Source organism: Styela clava, chromosome 1 (genome assembly GCF_964204865.1).
Source record: "Styela clava chromosome 1, kaStyClav1.hap1.2, whole genome shotgun sequence".
In the NCBI taxonomy this organism is placed as follows: domain Eukaryota; kingdom Metazoa; phylum Chordata; class Ascidiacea; order Stolidobranchia; family Styelidae; genus Styela; species Styela clava.
In genome coordinates this window covers 6,133,877-6,155,288 of record NC_135250.1, presented here as the reverse complement: position 1 = coordinate 6,155,288, position 21,412 = coordinate 6,133,877, and the positions used below count along the sequence as shown (strand labels likewise).

At 33.9% G+C, this 21,412-nt stretch overlaps 4 protein-coding genes across 7 annotated transcripts in view; all 4 read right to left on the bottom strand.

Annotated features, from left to right (window-relative positions):
• Positions 1–2,473: 2,473 nt before the first annotated feature.
• LOC120348642 (uncharacterized) lies at positions 2,474–3,675 on the bottom strand. Its single transcript, XM_039418826.2, has one exon. It carries the CDS (start codon positions 3,650–3,652, stop codon positions 3,122–3,124), a length of 531 nt encoding a protein of 176 aa, XP_039274760.2. The 5' UTR covers positions 3,653–3,675; the 3' UTR covers positions 2,474–3,121.
• A 3,355-nt stretch (positions 3,676–7,030) lies between these two features.
• On the bottom strand, positions 7,031–7,537 carry LOC120348644 (putative universal stress protein SH1215). The gene has a single exon (XM_039418828.2). The coding sequence runs from the start codon at positions 7,535–7,537 to the stop codon at positions 7,031–7,033; it is 507 nt and encodes a 168-aa protein (XP_039274762.2).
• A 1,294-nt stretch (positions 7,538–8,831) lies between these two features.
• LOC120348643 (universal stress protein YxiE-like) lies at positions 8,832–10,451 on the bottom strand. The gene has a single exon (XM_039418827.2). It carries the CDS (start codon positions 10,385–10,387, stop codon positions 9,872–9,874), a length of 516 nt encoding a protein of 171 aa, XP_039274761.2. The 5' UTR covers positions 10,388–10,451; the 3' UTR covers positions 8,832–9,871.
• A 2,808-nt stretch (positions 10,452–13,259) lies between these two features.
• LOC120348632 (uncharacterized) overlaps positions 13,260–21,412 on the bottom strand; it is a 54,801-nt gene continuing 46,648 nt past the window's right edge. For 2 of the 4 annotated variants that reach the window (XM_078117371.1, XM_078117384.1), the window contains 13 exons: positions 21,201–21,339; positions 20,681–21,046; positions 20,082–20,182; positions 19,613–19,670; positions 19,098–19,223; positions 18,457–18,585; positions 18,171–18,356; positions 17,487–17,662; positions 16,878–16,948; positions 16,415–16,526; positions 16,046–16,066; positions 15,182–15,400; positions 13,260–14,747 (listed from right to left, as the gene is read on the bottom strand). In XM_078117371.1, the coding sequence (XP_077973497.1) occupies positions 14,643–14,747; positions 15,182–15,400; positions 16,046–16,066; positions 16,415–16,526; positions 16,878–16,948; positions 17,487–17,662; positions 18,171–18,356; positions 18,457–18,585; positions 19,098–19,223; positions 19,613–19,670; positions 20,082–20,182; positions 20,681–21,046; positions 21,201–21,339 (1,809 nt within the window). In that variant the 3' untranslated portion in view covers positions 13,260–14,642. The remainder of the gene's footprint in view (positions 14,748–15,181; positions 15,401–16,045; positions 16,067–16,414; positions 16,527–16,877; positions 16,949–17,486; positions 17,663–18,170; positions 18,357–18,456; positions 18,586–19,097; positions 19,224–19,612; positions 19,671–20,081; positions 20,183–20,680; positions 21,047–21,200; positions 21,340–21,412) is intronic. The other 2 variants (XM_078117373.1, XM_039418802.2) reach the window with 2 other exon arrangements.

The window sequence follows — 21,412 nt, the reverse complement described above, 5'->3', positions numbered from 1 at the left end:
GGATGATATGTTTGGGAATGAAGCTCATGAGGTATATTCATATGATGATGACCTTTCTGAAGGCGTTCTTGTTGGCTAACGTTTAATTCCGAGATTTATTCTGGATGAGAGGTTTGCCAATAATCTTTATCATAAGGCGAACCATTTTGTAGCGTGGGTTAACTTAGAATTCGCATATCTATTTTGGGAAGAAGAAGAAAGGTAACGGCAGTTTTATCGTATTTACTGAAAAAAGACAATAAGGTGACTTATTATAGATCGTAGCTCAAGCAAACTTTGTTTCGAATTTGGTTCAAGTGCTTCGTTTGAGCACTTTTCTGTATGAACATTTTATTTTACCTACGAAGAAAAGTTTAAAACAAGTCTCAGGGAGACACCCACGTTGTCAGAAGTGAATAAGGACATACTACTTCTGATCGCGTCGTGAGTGGGCTTGTCAGCCCTGCACTCATTCTTGTTCAGAAATGGGCGCTCCGTGAGTATGCGTGCCAAGATGGCGGACACAGGAACGTAGTATATATATATGTACCAGGTTATGGTTAGGCCCTGATTTTATTCCAATTTTTCTTATTTTAGTGCTATTACGAGTTCGGGAACTAGCCGACTGACTACCCTAATATTTGTACCTAAAATTATGGCCTAACCTGGTACACATACTACGTGTCCGCCATCTTGGTACATCTACTTCAGCGTATTCAGTACTTTCTTTAAGACAGTGTTTTCAAGATATATCTTTATTCCCCATAATACCATAGTTCGTCCTTAAATTACCAGCAACCGAGCACACTTCGGTAAATGTAATATTTGTCGGCAGTTCGCGTGATCTTTAGAGTCCGCGACGAGCCAGAAATTCACTGCGGGCCGCAAACGTTTTTGCGAAACTTGACCATTAGCAAAGTTACGATTTAGGTTACAATTTACATAAAATATAAAAAGCAAATTTATTCATATACCATTAATCGAGTCAATAATTACTGGGTACTGACTAGGGCTGGGCATATATTCGAATATTCAACTATTAGAATAGCAATTTACTATTCGAAAATTTGGTAACAGGTGACGCGACAGACCACTTGCGCGTCGCTTAGTCAAACGATTGGAGTTCACAACTCACTTGTGGATTTCCGACGAAAACACGAGTCGGCAAACGCGTCGATAGATATCTAAGTGGCGTTTCTCGCTAGCTCGAACAACGAGGAATAATTTTCTTTTCTGGTAGGTGTCAATGGTGGCAACCTAAATTGAAAGCGGCAATACAAAATACTAAAAATAAAACGGAAAACACCATAAGTTAAGTTCTATGATGGTTCTCGACCGATTAAAAACGCTTTTTTAGACATTGCAAATCGCAAAATTTCGGGGGCTATACTGTAGTATCCGTATCAGGGCATTTTCCCTTAGCATTCTTGCTTTACTGCCTCCACATTGGTACGCACAGTACTGGAGCGCCGTAAGTGTTATACAAACAGCTCAGATTTGTCGAATTCACAAAAATACGAATCTAAACAACATATAATCGGGCACTTTTCCACGCATTTTTTATTTACTGTTTTTTACGATTTTTTATTTACTAATATACTTTAATTATATTTTTTAATAAATACTAAATCAAGTTGTACTTTTTGGAAATTTATAGCAGATAGTAGAATTTTTCTAACGGCAATAACAAATTCGCAAGATCGCAAATAATATGTATCAAAACTAAATATAATCGGGCAATATATTCTCACATTATTATGTTCGCAGATTGCCGTGGCATTAGAGAAGTAGTGCTTTCATCTTGTCATAAGTCGACGCAACCGCGAGTGACCATGAACACAACTAAATTAAAATAGAAACATATTTTATATTTTCGTCGTTGTCATGGATTGAATATTATGCGACAGAAGAGGCCATTCATACACTAAAAAAGTTGGCTCTATCAACAAACGCGCAATTTCGGCGAATTTCCGATTTGGAAATTCGTTAAAATTTTGTTCTGTTTGGTTTTATTACTCCTTCACGCAGAGTACATTTGCAATAAACGTACGTTGAGTACGCCAAGGCTTTCGCCGGTGAGAAAATAGTCCGCGACCAAAAAAGGCTGGGAAACGCTGTTATAGGAGTTTAGAATTGCAGTAATTTCCATAGCACTGTGGTACGAATAAATTTTGTAGTCTCGTTTATTTCGTCCCCTTTTATTTAATGTATTTCGAATTGTTCGATATAACATTATGATGCTTCAATGTCTACAGCTTGTATTGTTTTGCATTTATGGTTACTGTCATTCCTTGGTTGTATATCTCTCGTTTGGGAACTATGCTGTTATATGGAGTCGTTTTATGTAAGTAATAGTTTTATATTTTGTAAGATTTGTCTTTGATAATGTATTTGGTGCTAATTATTTCATTCATAATTTAGTCAATCGTTTTGAATATCGTCAATGAAAATTCCTGCAAAGCAACTTATCATTTCTGGGTCTCAAAAGTGACAATATGAAATATAAATCTTATTACCTTTATTATTATAAAAGTTCACTTAGTTTTCTGTACTTGGTTACTCTAATTTTCTGTACAGAAGATTCTCAACCTTCGGTACACCGAAACCCAAAAATATAAATATAAACGTTAATTTTTTTTATTATAATTACGGTAATCAAATTAGTTAAATGAGTGAACGATATTTTTCACGATAATTATTGTTAGCGCGAGAAATATTTACTACAAATTCATATTTCTGAATGAAAGTATTTACAATAGTTTAAACACTTTTTCGGGATAATACACAGAATTAACATTATAGCATTAAGGGTTCCATTACATTTGAACCCATGTACATTTGAACCCATGACATTTGCACCTGTATACTATTGCACCTATGGGAAGTTTTTTTGTTTTACGGATATTTGAACCCATACTAACCCTAACCCATGGTTTTAGCACCCGCATATAGATTGAACCCGCGGATATACACATGGGTTCAAATGTACGGTCACCAGCATTAATATTCATATCCACGAATGTGGTTAAAAATTCGCAACCACTGACAGCGCAAAATTAAAAATCAAATATATACTTGTTATTCATAAAAAAAATTACCATGGCAAGTTTCAAATCAATGTTGTTTTCGCAATCTCTCTCAATTAACAGTCTTTGGGGCATAATAACGTTGGAACTTGGCTATGGTGCAACACATATTCACTGACAGATCCAAGAATAGTTCTTCTTACTATTCCACGACCCCTGGTTCCTGTCACGATGAATTGTACGTCATGTTTTATCGCTGCTTCTACAATTGCTTGACCTATTCCTTGTCCACTGTCTGTCAATCTCAGAAAAGAAAATTTGATTCCATGGTCTTTGCATTTTTTACGAAATTTGGTCTCAATTGCTTTCGTTCTTCTTTTCTCATCTTCGAAAGAATCTCGAATTGCACTCTCAGTGGAAGCTGACGGTGAGGTGATTCCGATTCCTACAGGTGGTGTTGCGCCAAGAAAAAGTTGAGAAGGCGCGATATTGAATTCAGCAACGTGAACCAGAACGACTTCATTTTCGGGTTTGTGTATTTTTTCCGCGTAGCGTTCTAAAGCTACTTCTGAATTATGGCTTCCATCAACACAAATCATGACTCGCAAACCTTCCAATTGTTTTCCTTGAACTTCTTGTCGTGACATGCTTTCAAATATAGCTTGTACAATTATTACACTGCTGAAATCAAATAAATTATCTTTTACACGATTTAAGTAAAAATAAAAAAAACTTCACTGGAGATCTGGACTTGTGGTTCTTCAAATTATTATACCGTTTTACTGTTAGCACCTTGAGATAGAATCAGCCACGTCATTAGTTTAAGATGTGATGTCCATCATAATTTAAAACTATCGATTCACTTATGACACTTACTGAGTGAAACCCAATATTTTCCCAATGCAAATTTTCCGCACATATACATATACGACCCTATTATAGCTAAAACAGCGATCTGCTCCGCGCAACAAATGCGACAACCAAACATGTTTCTTCCAGTGGGTTTTATATTTATACTAAATATACATCACAGAATTTTGTATACATGCGCGAATTCATCAACGTACATTTTTGTGTCGGTGTTGGGTTACATTCCAGACTAGAGAATATTGAGCTGAAAATTTTTTCAATTTGTCGACGTGTACGTGACACCCGTCATGCCCATTTGTTTACGGTGCAGTCCCGTCTGCATTCGGACCCCGTTGACGAATGCAGTAGCGGCATTTATAACGATTGTGAATTTACTAATTTAGCATCAAGTAATACGCGTTTCACTACTGACTTATATTAATTACGCTACCCTAAACCTCAAAACGCTGTTCGTGACGCAATAGAACTGCAAACAGCCAACCCAAATTGAAATTGTGGTTTACAGAGAATGGAATTGCTATGTATACTTGCTCATCCTTCAAGCCATAATCAGCTATTACGCAGGAATTCTTTCATTTGGGGCAATTGGTTGAACGATGTAAATTCTCAATACGGTCTTAAAAAAGATGTGTTGGTAAATTTAAAGTCATTCTCAAACTCTGCCCGTTGCAAAACAAATAATAAGTAGTTTTAACCCATGTCTTGACCTTTTCAGTAGTGTAGTCTCAGAAACTATATCTATATGCTTTTCTATAGTATCTAGAATACCACCGTTAACTTATACCGTTGCACTCCTTTTTCGGCCATAACACTTACAATCCAAAGAGCTTTCAACATGCAGTTGTTGCGGAATAGCCATAAATAATTTATTATTGTTTTACGCGAGTTCAACATTTCAATATCCATTAAATTGAAATCTTTGCTGATACTTTTCAATTTACATCTAACCAGAGTAACTCAGTTATTGATATTGACACGAGTAGTTTCGACTTTTAAGATGTTTGTATATTTACTTACTTGAGCATATACGACAACACTTTTTCATGTAATTACTAGTTCTCAAGATGCCAGTTAAAAATGTCGTAATATTGGGCGCCACGTTTGCAAATTTTAAATCATGATCGTTCGAAATCTGATACTTACTGAAAACACAATAATCTGGCAACCACAATAATTGCAAAAAGTAATCCAAACTGAACCTGGCATTGGGGCAAATCGGATCAGCAGTGCGCAAATTATGAGTCAATCGTCAACTTTATACTGGCTCTTATATCGTGTAACAAATTTGATCCCGGTACCTAAACTTGTAATGGGTCGTTCGTCCAAATCAACTCTTTTTTTTTAATAGCGCTGCATTCAAATACCAGTTGAAATCCAGTAGTCGAAGCTTATGGGCGGTGGTAGATTGTAGATTTAAAGTACATTCGCCATATTTACTCCCAGGTGTGTATACTGTACTTGTATATCATTCTACCAGTAGAATTAGGCTGGTAACGCTATTAAAAAGACTATATCTGACATAACATAACAATGTTTTAGTCGGAATTGATTAATTAGTGAAAGTTGGTCTGTCTTGGATAGTTCTGGAACAAACTGATTTTCCGACAATGTGTACGTGTGTAAGTTGTACTGAAGTATTCACTCAAGAATTGATGGGATTTTATTATGTAACGTTATAAAAGAAATCGACAGTGGATCATAGTATGTACATATTAGTATTATTTCACATAATATATATTTGGCAATTGATTATTATACCTCTTTTGACAAAATTTGCACTCGTTTACTACTTTTTTTCATGTTGTGGACATATCAAAGTAGGAACATGACTATGGTGCAGTACATAGTCACTCACTGAACCCAATATGGTTCTCCGAAGCACACCATGTCCCCTGCACCCTATCACAATTACATTTACATTATGGTCATGTGCAGCCTGCACTAGAACTGCGCCAAGTCCATGACCTCCTTCCAGCAATGCTAAAAAAGTGTAGTGTAATCCTAAATCTTCGCACTTGGTTGTGAATTTTGTTTCGATAATTTTGTTCTTTTTCTTTGCTTTGTCCAAGATTTCGTGAGTCGTCCCCGTCGGCATCCCGATCCCCATTCCTCCAGAATATATGTGGGACGACGGGTAGATTTCCAAATCAGCAACATGGACAAGAACTACTTCGTTCCCATTTTTGTGCACGTGATCTAAATAATATTGAAATGCCAGCTCCGAATTATGGCTCCCATCCACGCACACCATGACCTTTAACCCTCCAGTTGCTTCGTGACTTCCCAGTTCCGTGTACTCCGTCATTTAGCAACACTTTTTTAAACTATTGATTATTAGAGAGCTAAAACAGTGAAACGATCAGTATTATCATCCAATAATAAAGTACAGAAATTACCCTGATAATTTTTTGTAAAAAAATTAGTAGGTAGCAAATATTAAATTGTACTCCAAAAACACGAAACAACTAATATTAGAACAATACTGTACTGCAATACGTTAACCCAAGAACAAGCCCCGTCTATTTATCAATCTCAATCACCGATGTATTACTGATAGTCATGCACGGAGAAAAGAATGCAAGATAAATCTACAACGTTCAAAGTGACAAAGGATAAAACACTATTTAAAGCTGGAATGCTAGTATGTGTACCAGGTTAGGGTTCCGGTTGTGCGCCATCTTGGTGCACATACTTCGGGAGCGCCAAAAATCTACAGTGAATCCTGAAGTTCAATTTGTATAGAGATATACCATGATGCAACAATACAACTCGTGTTACTTCTAAAAATGATAACGTACCGAGATGAGATCATAGGTTATTTGGAAAATAGAATACATATATATTATGGACTTGTGCTTATACGTTGACTCATGGACTACAAAAATATTAAAGTGTATATGGTCAACACATCATAATAATACAATTTTCGCAAATGAAAAAGGAAAAAAATTGAGTTTTGATTATTTACAAATATGAATTGTTTTCAAACTATGCTAACATGCTAAGGAAAATAGTTAAGCATATGCACCAAAATTTCGAAAATAAAATCAGCATATATCTTTCATGCGGAGATGAAAAAATTAAGAGTTATATATAAATTCGGATTAAAATATACCAAGCTTCTGTATGCTAAATAAATCTTCTGCATTGTGAGTTTATGTTTCTTTGGGGCAAATCAAAGTTGGTACATGACTATGATGTAGAACGTAGTCGCTCACAGATCCAAGTATGGTTCTTCTTATGGCCCCAAGACCTCTGCATCCACAAATGATCGAAGATACACTACGCCTCTTTGCCGCAGCAACGATTGTAGCTCCAAGCCCTCCTTCTCCTTCCATTATCGTCACAAATTCATGTTTTGGGACTCCCAGTTCCTCGCAAAACTTGTGAAATTTTTCCTTTAATTCTTTTGCCCGCTTTTTCTCTTTTTCTACTTCATCTTTGGTTGGAACCTCTGGTAGTACTACTCCCATTGCACCGGTGTAAACATGCGAATGCATCACCAGTTTTGCAACATGCATGAAAATAACTTTGTTTTCGGGTTTGTGGAATTGCTGAACATAGAATTTAAATGCTGTTTCAGCGTGCTTGCTCCCGTCAACGCAAACCATGATCTTTATCACTCCTTCGTCTCCAGTTGCAGGTTCATTTTGTTCCGCCATTTTGTATGCTTTTGCTGATTTATATTTTATTTTAAAATCTGTATTATAAGTTAATAACAAGTTCTAGTTCAGAATAATTCAAAACCAGGACTGATGAGAAAACATTCTATATGACCTCGAGCCAGAGAAAAACTTGAGTCCGGGTTGGTTATAATTTTGACTCAAACTTTGGCTTCTGACTCAGGTTTGGAAAAATTGGACGTTCATTACACTTCAGGCAGGCCCCTATGATAACAAAATTTTTCCTATTGAAACCTTAGCGTTGGAAGCTGTTTTATTTCAATTTTACTTAAATTACAGAATCGGGGAATTTCGGAATTTAATTTTGGTCCAGGCGAGGAATTTATTTGAAATCACGACTCCTGTTAAGTCCCAATACCAGCAAAAACAGGCCGCACAGCTCTGCTAACAGCTAAATGATCGTCGTGGCTCAGCTAAAGTTCGATCTAAGTCAATCTGAAATTAATCTATACGTCCACCACTATATATACAAGCTATATAGATATATATACATATAAAAAGGATAAAATTTCATGCAGACACACATTTGGCTGTAAAACCTTTATTCTAATAGGTTCACATATGACAAGTCATTAGTACATCATCTCTTATCTGAATAGTAAATGGTTTGACTGAGTCAATATAGATTAAACATCAAACAAACGTTCAACGCCAAACTTTTATGTCGCCACATATTTCTACTTTATATGATAGAATTCTCAGAGTAAATAAACGCATCATGCTCGTGTTAGTGTTTACCTATACGTTTAACCGGCATCGAAATATATGTGGTTCTTACACCTTAAATTAATGTTGGATTAAATCCAATCCACATGCAATCAGAACATTTGTGAGGACACCAGTTTGTAATCGATATATATATATACTTGTTGCCACTATAACCAGGTCTGTGGTCAAGGAGACAAAATTCTCACATATTCGGAGTTGCTGAACGAACTTTGAGTCGAAATTATTTACTAAAATTTAAAGGAGTTTCTCAGTGCCAGAGATTTCTGAACTCTGTTGTTAGTGCTGTAGTTGGCGTCAAATATTTGTCAACCCGGAGTCGGATATTATAATGCCTTGGAGTCGGGTAGTTCAGATGCTTGCTAAATTTTTATATTTGTTCGTATATCGAGTATACCGTTGTAAAATTGTGTCCATTTTTTGACACTCAGTTGGCAGAGATTAGTTCCCAAAACTCCGCTTTTTTAGACACCAAATTAATCTAAGGTAACTGCAAAATTCTGAAACAATAAAACAATCAAATTGAGTACAAAATAAACAAATCACCTTATTGACGTTGTTTTTTTAAAATTGATTTTTATTTCCAAACACATAATACTCAATTACTGATAGCATGCGAAAAAATACGGTCTGAACAAATGGTATAAAAAAAACTAGAATGGTATTTGCAGTTTGCACAGTTCAATATCACGGGTAAAATAGAATGAGGTGCAATAAGACAAAAAAAGGTTTATCACAGATATTCGAGTAACAAACATTACGATGTAAGTATCGGATTGTAGGAGTCAGTAACTTAGCACGATTTATTAATCTGAAAAATCATCGAAGAAATAAAATTTATCCAAATCATCATTGTTACAAATTTTCAAATTGTACGATATATTCATCAAATTAATTTTCGAGGATGTAATTATAGAAAGGTATGCGCCCAAATTGTTTGCCGGGCTTCAAAAAATTGTCATTTCAAAAAGGGAGCGTGATGAAAATATTACATTTTATCACCTTTTTTCTTTGTCAGTGTAAATAGGCCTAAGATGAATTTATTAACAAAAAAATAATTTCTCATGGATATCATCATCTATAAGTCGGAAGTGCTTTTAATTATTTTCTCTATCTAAGAAAGAGCAGGATTTTGAAGCTGTATTGTCATATTGTCACGATCATTGCAGATACGAAGATAAAAAGTAATGAATTCAGTGATGTTTTGCAATATATAAATCAACGAAAATTTGCTAATACCACGATAAAATTCAGAGTCCGCAACGCAGATTCATGATCTTGTTAAATATGCTTAGTATACAATAAGGATTTGGGTATATATTAAGACGCGAGTGCAATTTATGGTGAATTACAGTCTCCCTAACATACTAGCAGATTAGGCAATAAATTGCTAATGAATATCAATTTAGAATTTATGACTGATGTGGTTTAATAAAATAAAACTTACTTCATCAATTTATACAACCACAACCCATTTCAAATTCATCACTTTAAATGGACAAGCACATAATATAAGCACAATTCCCTTTAACAGTCGAAGAAAATATAGTGAACACTCATCTCTGCGTTTCATTAATATGTTAAAAATCAGTTCCGGGACTTTTTCGGGCAAATCAGAGTTGGAACATGGCTATGATGAAGAACGTAGTCGCTCACAGATCCAAGTATGGTTCTTCTTATGGCCCCAAGACCTCTGCACCCGCACACGATAGTATTTACACTGCGCTTCTTTGCTGCGTCGACAATGGTTGCTCCAAGTCCATGATCTCCTTCCATAAAAGCCACAAACTCGTGTTTTTTGACCCCCATTTGCACGCATTTTTCGTGGTATTTTTCTTTCAGCTCTTTGACTCGTTTTCGTTCTTTTTGGACATCGTCTTGAGAAGGACCTGAGGGTATCATAACACCCATTCCGCCGGTGTAGATATTCGACGGCATGATTAAATTTGCCACGTGGATAAATATTACTCTGTTTTCTGGTCTATGGAAATTTCCCACGTAAAAATCGAAAGCTGCATCAGCGTGGTTGCTCCCGTCAACGCAAACCATGATTCTTAAACCTCCGTCTTCTTCCTGGTTTTCGAGTTCGGTGTATTCTGCCATTTTTGTAATTTCTATTTCTGCCTCCTTTTATATTCTACAAATTTTGCCTAGAAAATATATAATTTGAATATTTGGAAACTTACTTAGTAATATTTCATATCCACATACTCAAAGACAACATCAGAAATAATTCTGATATTGTTTGGATCAAAAAGAGATACGTCTTATTAAACAAAATGTACTTTTAAATGGCCAGAAATGGCGAACAAAATCAGCGGGCGGTGGATATCCCCTCTAATTAACTTGTGCATTAAAGTACGAATAAATCGACAAAAATGTCTGAAACTAGTTGTTATTCCTAATAAATTTCACGGCACGCAATACACAAACGACGTAGGTCTACAGATGTCTTTTCATACGGCAAATAATTACCTCTACACCTCCTAATCAAATTAATTTAAATCATATTTAATATTACAAGGGACGGGAAATGTAACCTTTAAATAAAACTGAGACTTTGTCAGATCGCGAATGGTTAGTAACTTAAGTTTATGGAGTATAGCTAACACTGAAATTTATAAATCAGGGGCCGTATCTAGACTACTCTTCAAAGGTAAACCTTGCGGTGGTAGGTGCTGCTCACACGCCCTTATATACTCCACTACAGTGCATATTTACGCACACAAAATTGATTGTCGCGTCATATTACACTACAGACTACACTGTACATTGCATATCCCTCGTCAAATAGATTTTAACCGCCGTTGGTAGACGGCTTTAAATTATAATCGCTTTCTGTTAGATGAATAAAACATGTGGCTTGGAATAATGCTCGTTTTACTTCAGAGGAAGGATATTAATATTGCATTTGAAACCGGAGACATGTCGGTAATTAGTGCAGCGACGATTTTGATCTCAATAACCCGACTCTAGCTGTTCGTAAAAATTAGTGATGTTTACGTACTTTGTGGCGCCAAACCGGGGTAGATCGATTGCTAATCTTTTCAATATTTCCAGGCTACTTACTACGCCACCTACGGTACGTTGATCGCAGACGCGTACAGTATTTTTTGATTACTGATTCTGGACAACGCAAAGATATCAATCTAGATATTTTCGGTAAATATGAAATTCAATAAAATAACGACCTCGTTCAACTGCGAGCATACATAGCAAAGACTATGTTCCCGATTGTTCTTTACTGAAACTGTTTCTGTACCTATATGATGTGGCCCAGTGGTAAACTACTTTGACTAGTCGTTTCTAGGTTGTTGTGTACGTTAGATCAGCAAACAGTTGAACAGAATAACTCGCGTATGCATGCTGATGCAACAATGCGACGGCAGGCATATCGGCATCGACTGCGGTAATCGTTATTCTGGAAATATGGCGATGTCGACAATAAGCGTACGTGACGAACCGCACAGTTGTTGTGGTCGAGCGGCCATGTTTGCTATTATGACATATTCGTACGTCGATCTACGTTATACTCGTAAGTCAATATATTCGATTGTCCACATATGAACGTTGTGTCCAAACAACAATGGCGATTTTTCATGATTTGCACAGTCAGCAATGCACACCAATATAACCCATTTACTGGTCGACACGGCAATGTTGCGGCGATGAAAATTCGAGGCTGCAAAATTGCTTGATAGGATTCCTATACTGAAGATTTTTGCATGTGAGTTACTGTAAAACTCACGATATCTCAAAAGCTTCAAATATGAACCGTTTCCAACTCGATTTTGGACTCCGACCGAATTAAGGCACGCAGATAGCGTTTTATATGCAGCTCAGCAACGGCTTTTTTTTAAATGTTTTTTTTTAATATGCGCCCAGTCCCACAATGTGCTAAACATTTTGCGTCAGAAAATAAATTTGGTCAACATCCTTCAATTCAATGCTCATGAAACACACAGGCCATGTCATCTCACAAAATATACTGATCCTAGACTGCTTTACACTTCTATGTCTCTACTTTATTAGCACAGACGTTATATGTGCTGTCCGCGTCGAATGATTTCTATTAGTTTTTTTAACATTATCACTAGACTCAATTATGAAGCTGCTTGCTTGCCGGCTGAAGATCAAACAAAACGCTAACCATTGTTAGTTTTCTATCGGCGATTAAACAAAGTTTAGAACAGCAAATAAGTTACCATTTTTGCAATCGCATGAACCTATTCTCAAGCCACCATTGTCGCGACCCATATTTTATAGAGGTTTTATTATAACAAGGTCAATATTGAGGTTTTGAATGCTGATTATTAAATTTGAAATTAAAAATGCCTTTTCAGCAACACGTCAACGATACGTTTGTGGGCTTGTTGTTTTTCGGCAATTTTGACCAATCGCCGGAGAGAAACAACCCGAATCTCGGGCTATTAGATACAATCCAAAGCTACTGTTATTGTTTTTCAACACTTCAAGTATATTCGGAACGTGACGAATCCCACGAATAACCTGAACACGTAATTTTACTGTTAGTAAATCGTTAAGATATTAACATGTTTTGCCTAATTTTCAATCAATATTTATTTCTACTTGTCTAATTCATTCCCGAGATATGAATATATAATCCTTATCAAGAGGCAGAAAATTCGATTAAACTGTAAATTTTATATATATATATATATGTGTGATACTTAACATTTGATTTTCAATCATAAACATATTTTTTCGTTCGATAATTCTTTATACTCATTTTACCTTTTTCAAATCGGATGATGCTATTTGTGGGTATGATACCCTGGGAGCTATTAATTCATTTTTTCAAACTTCTTCTCGAACCAATATTTTATTTTGCCCAATTATTATTAGCTGTTCTATTTTTCACAAAAACACTTTTTTTTATAACATATGGAAACACTATTGCAACGCGTATTTCCGCCGACCTTCTAGACAAGATTTATAAAATACAATTCTTTCGTTTTAGAAGTTTATTTTGACACCGCAGTACATGCACATTAGATGAAAAATAAGCATGCAATATAGCAGTATATACGAAGCATAAAACAAAATGAATAATAGCAAGTTACAAGCAAAACAAGTGTGGTGTAATATGGTTGAAAATAAAAGATATAATGATGATGATAATTTCCAGGTTCAAAGTTTTTAAATCAAGATAAGATGAAAATATATTTATATTTTTGATTTAATATATGAATTTTTCAATACTTAATTTTTAGAGAAAAAATAGATCTGATTTTTTTCAAAACTTACACAAATGATTTATATTATGTTCAATCGCACCCCAAATAATACAAAAATGTAAATATACAGAAAAATGTAATGTGTACTAAAACTGTTTTTTAGAGTGAATTTTCTAAATAAAAACACTTTTGTTGACGATGGAATAAAACAAAATTTTTGTATTTTCGAAACTTAAATCACACTGTTATAAAAAAGCATAAATTTAATAAAATTCAGTAGTAATTCAACCTAATGCAAACAGCCCTTGAAACGAAAATTGAGTATAGTATAAAAAACCTAATTCATGTTGACAGAATAATTGATGCATTTTCAATGTTATTTAATTTTTTTTATATATATACTTGTTATTCTCTGAAAAATCATGATAAATTTGAATACAGAAAAAAAAAAATGAAAAAATTACAATTCAGTTATTCTTGCAAAAAATTATTCAAATTACTGAATACAATTATAAAATTTCAAAAATAAAGTTCATTTTCATTTACAATTTGAGTTGCCATATATTGTAATTATATAAGGCAAGAAACATAGATTTAGGCACTTATACAAGGCATTATGAAAAAATTGACTATAAAAAGTGTTCATTTTTAACCCAAAATGGCGAAGTGGTTTCATAATTAAAAAATTCCAAAATCAAATTTTGAAAATATGAGTAGCATTATAGAAAAATAATAGGAAAATGTTAATTCAAATTTTTTTCAAGAGTCTAATTGTAACAAAACCGTATGTTTCAACAGTTGTTTTTCACCAATATATATAAATTTGACCTAGCTGACACAAAAGACAGGCTATACGGCTTGCGAGTTAAAAAAAAACTCAATAGTTATTAAAAAAGATATCTCACGTTATAGTATTATTAAAAAAATGACACTTTTATACCATGAATAGTGTCAAGTTATTCTTATTCATATCTTCCAACTGAAGTTTATCCATTCAAAATAGTTTATATTTAATTTGAAATATATTACATCTCAATAACAAATACATTGTGTACCAATATCATGGCTTAAGTGCAATTGGAACCATTACTGAAATTTTAAAATAGGGTTTACAATGATTAGATACAAATTTTGTAGTCGGAGTCTTTAAATTTTCTTTCTCATTTTTTCGGTTGTGGACTGAGCACAACTTTTCGAACTCCGGATCTGGTATCATGCTGACGTTCTGTAGTTGTTGTTTTGTATGTCTTTGTAATTGTTGTGACCTGTAAAGAAAAGATAATGTCAGTATATTGATGGCCTAGTTAACGAAATGCAGAGATGGTGAAATATATGATTTTGAAGATGCTTCTATACAGGGTCAAAGGCCAATAAACAAACAACTGGTATTGAACAGTCCAACACCATAAGTCAATAGTCAAGCTGAATCACAGTTTATACGAGTTTTATTAATTAATCCCTTGGTGATTGAATGATCTCCGGTATCTTCACACTCCGAGATCAATCTTCGAAGTGTGTACTGACTGAGTGAGTACCTTGTGTTGAACAAAGGTTCTTCAAAAAATTAATCGGTACTTAATAACAGATAATGCATCATCATGAATATGTATATTCACAGTATCTCTTGGCGTTTAGGATGTGGTCATCGGTAACTTATTTTGAGCAAACGCAGAAATATGCTTAAGATTATTTTACTTACATCTGCATCACCCTCTTTGCTTTCTTGAACATCCGTAAACTCTTCAACATCTTGATGAACTTCTTTTCTAGAATCGCTTCGATATTCTGGATCCATTTCTTGATAACGATATTGTTGCTGTTGTTGTTGACTATACTGTCCGGAATCTACTTCTTGATAACTTTGCATTCCTCCGCCAGTCTGCTTCCTTTGTGTGGTGTTGTAGGTAACAACTTGCACCTTTAGTAATAAATATAAATAGGTTTGTTGAGTAATTTTATGTTAGTTATTGATAATGTGATAAATAGTGATACATTCATAATTTATTTTAAAATTTTGATCATTTCATGTTGAATATTTATATAAAAAAATCAAGAAAGTGGATTATTTTGAAGATTATTTTTACATTAAAATTCAATTTATGTTCGGAAATAACACAAAATAAAATTGTTTTCATGGACTTATACTACAAAAATATTCAAGTTGAAGTCAAGTTGAAAATTTTATATTTGTTGCCCAAAAAATATTGCAACACAGCTTGCTGCTTGCCAGAAACACTGATATAAATTCAATATTGAATGCATGCCAGAAAACAAATAATACTTTATCAAAATCATACAGTCAAAAAATCATATTTCTTAAACTAGTTTATAAAAATCACAATTTTTTTTACTGTATTTGTTTTCTGACACTTAATGACATGCTCATTACGACAACAACAATTTCTAGGAAAGTTTTTGTGCAGCACAAATACAGCACATAACGAGAAATAATACAAAATTGAAGAAATAGAACAAAAACAAGAATAGTGTCAAAATATATTTTTGTGCATCTCATTCACAGTTACAAAAAATATAACACTCCAATATTCAATTCTCAAATTACCTGGAGAGGGGACCGTGTTCTCTGTGAAAGATTTATTGAATGAAAAATTAGTTCAGAAAAGAGGAATTTTTTGATAGAAATAAACTGGTCAGGTAGCTACTGATATGTTAAGCTACTATTTCTGAAAAAGCTGATCTTCCTGGTTCGAAAGGGTCAAATAAACCTAGCCCAGCTAAAATTTTTCAAATATTAAGTCAATCACTATTTCCCCAGGGAGAATCTCATACAGCTGTCAGAGCATCTGTGGTCCATTGTAACTTTTCTATCACTATTTCTAGGGCCCTTGCTTTGAGCAAAATTGCATGAAAATAAAATAAGAAGTGATTTTTATTTTGGGTTTGATATTTGAAATGTAAAAAGATAAATTACTTCTAATCTGCCTCCTTCTTCTGCCATTTTTTGAAGTTCTTGTTGTGATAATCTTCCATCAAATTCCATTGTTTTCACTTCTGGTTCTGCTTGACCTTCTTTATGTCGATATCTAAAGTTAAAAGAAGTGGTAAATAAAATTGTTATGAATCTTCTTGCAATATTCAAGCATCGTGCTAAACGTTAGAAACACGCTTTCCATCGCACTAGTTCGAGGCTCGTGGGATATAATCATATGCAAGAGGGTTACTGGACGCTGTCATAAGGTAGTTTACATAACTGCTGGTTGGTCACAACTTGCATCACCATACAGTCCATGTATCTGAAACGAATAACTGGGTAACTGTTTGCATTAACGGCATGGACTGGTGACAGGGTGAGGGGCTGTGGTTCACCATATGAAAAAGTCATCATATTCACATTTCTCTCCCTGAGATAATAATGAAAATCCTATAACACAAACCTTGTAACTCTTGTCTTTGTCATTTGTGTGGTTGTGATTTCATCAGTAGGTGCATATTCAGTTGCTGAAACCTGTTGAAATGTGATATGGAATTTAATTAGTGAATACATGATTGAAAAATAGAGGTAGCATAACACATAAAATACCACTCCTAAAATATAAATAAATGACTAGCAGAGGAATTTAGGGTTAATATTTTAAGCATGACAGACAACTCATTATGAATATGAATGAAGGTTCATAATGGGCATAAATAATAAAACAGACAGCATCGGTGCCACAGTACATTAATGCTACTAATTTTGAGATGGGCTCAAACAAAAGGAATTACATACACACAAAGATCATATATACTGATAATTTAGCAATGATTAAAACAGGAAAGTGTATTGTTAACTATCTTTCTTTATATATAATATATTTGTAAAATAAAATCAGTACAAAAATGAATCATAGCTTTTAATTAAAAACTTATCATAAACATTATATTTATTGTAGAAAAACTTGATTTGTGCCATATAATAAAATAAAAATTACAAAAGATGTGGAAAATTTATATTTCTAAAATCTCTAAATGACGCTGTTTTTGCATTGTCTAGCGTTATTCACCTGAACTTGCATATCACCACCAGCTGCTCCTCTTTGTTCAACTTGACGCCTTTGTTGACTTTGTTGTAATTGTAGTTGTTGCGATTGCTGTTGTTTTTGTGACTGTTGTTGTTGTTGACGAATGAATTCTTCTTGTTGTTGAATGTAAGTTGTGTCATTCGCATCAAGGAAAAGAGCTAAATAAAATATCAAAATATAAAATCTACTCTAGTCTGATTCTATGGAGGTTGTTTATTTTATATTCATCTGTCTATAACAGGAAATATGTTCACCAATCAAAAGAAAATGTTGTGCTTTTTATAATTCTTATTAATAAATCCCATCATATTCCAAAACTTTCTGCAGGAACTGAGAAAGCATTAAGTTCTACTATAAGTGTTAGTAACAGTCTATCAACACAAGCTTGCATACGCCAAATTTTTTCTTATCAAAATTATATTTTCTCATACTTCGGAGCTAGATTTAAATTTATTACAACCCATCTTCAAGCATCAATAAACACCGGTCAAAGTTCACAATATTGCAGAAGTCATAACATTTCTTAACAGGAAGTGGGCCAAAATTTTCCTAGACTTCACGGACATGCTTTCAATTGTCATGTACTTTTATTAACACAGCATTAGTGTATACAAACCAATGATAATAAGCATTTAAATTTCCATCAATTATCGGTAGATTACTTACCAGATGGAGGTCTAGTACCAACATGTTCAATCTTCATATCTGCATGTCTAAATTCACCATATCCCCATTGATTTTTAGCACGAACACTGTATTTATAAGGTTCATTTTCTCTCAAATCTTCAACTAAGAGAGATCTGTAATGTCCGTCTGGAATTCTTACAAGAACTGGGGGTTCATTCTTAGATTCTGAACAAAAAATATGTTATTTCAGAAGGTTGTTGAATCAATAGTTTCAAAATGAAAGTAATAACTATTTCGAAAAAAAAAAATTATATCTAATACTTACTGTCAAGTAGTTGATACATGACTTCATATGATGTGATAGTACCATTCGGATTTGCTGGTTCTCCCCATGAACATTGCAGTGATGATGGTGATAACACTTGGAAGACAAGTCTGTTGGGTGGCCCAGGTACTGCAACAATGAATAAAATATTTGCTGGTTTTTTTCTTGAAATGGTTCCAAAATTGGATTGGATTATTGGAATTAGGAGGGGGTTGATAGAAACCATGAAGGATTTGATAGCATATTTGATGTTGTAACAATATTAATTGAGCTAACGCAAGCAAGTTCATATGAAAGTCAGTTGAAAATGCTAAAGAATTGTCAATAAGTTCACTTTGCGTCTGAGAAAGTCTGTGCAGATCACATACACTAATGATCTCTTTCAACATTATGATAATAATAATAAAACTGATGCAATTTCAGATGAATGTATACAGAAATTTGTTTTCTGATCATTGAATGGATTCAATTCAAAATTGCAAATTAAATCCCAGGACCGCAGCAATTAAATAAAAAAATATGAGTAATAATCTTCAAATACTGCAATTCAAAATCGTTTTATTCCAATAGTTACACAGAAAAGAATTAGGCAAAACGATCCATGGTTCCAATAACGCTTTATCCAACTAATAACTACTTACAGTTTCCTGGTGTTGTACAGCTCATTACTTCAGTGCTTGCTTGCTTTCCTCCTTCACCAATTGCAGTGAGTACAATTGCGTAAGTTGATTCAGGTTTCAAATCCGTCAGTTCAAATCTGCCTGTGGCTGAAAATGGAGTCACAGAATTAGAATAGCGATAGCAACAAGTGTTTTAGAATCATTATCAATACTAAAAAGTATTTAGATTGATCATATTAGTATCTCAGACCAAATCATTGTTTAATTACAACCTTTTAGTGGTTGTGAGTGAGTTTTTCTTACTTTTTTGTTTTTTAGATTGATCATATGAGAATCTTGAACTATATCATTTTTCGCTTGCAACTTTTGAGTGAGTTTTTTACGTTTGACTTGTAACGATGCCTTGGCCAAACATTTATGAAACAAAATTAATATCCAAAAATAATTTAAAAGTGCAGTTTTATCTCAATCTACAACCATTTGAATAATGCTTAATTTTTGGTGTGATACTTTAATATCCATCTGATATATTGTACCTGGATTTACTGTTCTTCTACTTGCGTCATCTCTTGAACCTGCTCTTTTGTATGAAACCTGGAAATGCATATAGAATTTTTCATAAGAAAATGAGCATCGTGTACAATCAGGGGCATAGCCAGGCCCCCCATTGAAATGTAAAAAACGCATTTATCTGTATCAAACATAGCGATTTTCCGTAGCATCCAAAGCATTTTAGACCCTCAAGAATTTTGGAAACCCAGGTTTTCTGCTAACTTGGCAATTGTACATTTTCAAACCCAAATTTGCCAACACTTCAATTTCTGTTTAAAACATGAAAAATAAATATACTATAGGCGAATCTCACCTTGCAAAATAGACAATAATTGAAAAAACATGATGAGATAATCCCTAATCCCTTCAAGAATTTGAGTAAGTTCTTAGTACAATAAACCAATTACTGACTCTGAGTTGCATCAGAGATAAATGAAAGTATAAATTACACACCCAATATTCCTGAGCACTGACATTCTCTGTATTCCAAGTGACAATAACTGATTCAGGTCCGGAAGCTTCAAGTTCAACATTCTTTGGTGCTGTGATACGTGCTAAAATTTGGGATAAAAAAATTGTAAATTTTCAGTGCATTTGCTTCCTCACACATTCACAAACCTAGATGAAATCAAAACTACTCAAAATGCATAATTTTGATAACAAAGGTATTTAATGTTGTAAGGGTAATAAGGGAAGATATGATTGAAAGCCTTAAAATATGGTATTTTCAAAGACAAAATATTTACTTCTGGTCGATGTTATTTTTTAAATTAAACAGTAATCAATTTTAATTAAAACATTTTTATTGAGTTTAATGTGTTCATATTGTGTGTGTTTGTTGATGGCAGTATTAGAAAAATCCATATATGTATTGTGCTCAATTGAATATTTCATAACTGCGGAGAGTGCTCGGAATGTACTATCTGTGGTACATTCTCGTGATTTTTGTGTCTGTCAGTGAAAAATTTGTTAATTTTGGATTTTTAATTTTGTGCAAAATTGTTTGTTGTAAAAAAATTTTATAAATTAAAATTAGAAAATGAAATTGTTACCAGTGCTGGACACTACTTTTCCAGGCACTATGGCAACTGTAGCTTCATATTGACCCACTACTGCTTGACCCTGACACTCCCCAAGTTCAACAATAAAGTCTTTTTCAGACGAATCATCCCCAACATTTCTATTCAATATCGGAACGTGAATGTTTTGCACGCGTTGCCCGTCGGAAAATATTAAAGTGCCATGTGATTCCACATAATCTATGCTAGCAATAGCCTTATTCTCCCTTGTGAACCATTCAACTTTGGCTGGTCCTGATTGGTTGAAAAGACGTTCAACTGTAACAACGGCTTCGTTATCGGTATTCCCGATTTTGTATTTTTCTTCTGTGAAGCCAATTACACCTTCTTCTCCAGTATCTGTTCAAGTATTTGAAAATGTCAAATTTTTGGTTTTCAAAATTGAAAAATAAAAGAAAAAAAAACTAAATTTTTCGTTACGAAAAAGATATTTTGAAAAGAAAATCTTTTAAATGTTAATAATTTATTAGTTTGTGAAAAAAATTGAACATACATTGTGTAGGAGACATTTGTTGATTTTGAACCTGTTCAAGTCCACCAAAATCATCCATACTTTGATCAGGTGAAAGAGGTTTGATATCACCGAAAGTATCATCTAATGACTGATCAAAACTTGGTATGTCACCAATGCCCTGATGAAAAATAGCAAGTTATGCATTTTTCAGTAATAAAGTATTCTTAATAACATCAGCAAATAACTAATAC

Excerpts from the sequence above, each read along its gene's own strand:
- LOC120348642 (XM_039418826.2), bottom strand. The coding sequence starts at position 3,652 with ATGTCACGACAAGAAGTTCAAGGAAAACAATTGGAAGGTTTGCGAGTC.
- LOC120348644 (XM_039418828.2), bottom strand. The coding sequence starts at position 7,537 with ATGGCGGAACAAAATGAACCTGCAACTGGAGACGAAGGAGTGATAAAG.
- LOC120348643 (XM_039418827.2), bottom strand. The coding sequence starts at position 10,387 with ATGGCAGAATACACCGAACTCGAAAACCAGGAAGAAGACGGAGGTTTA.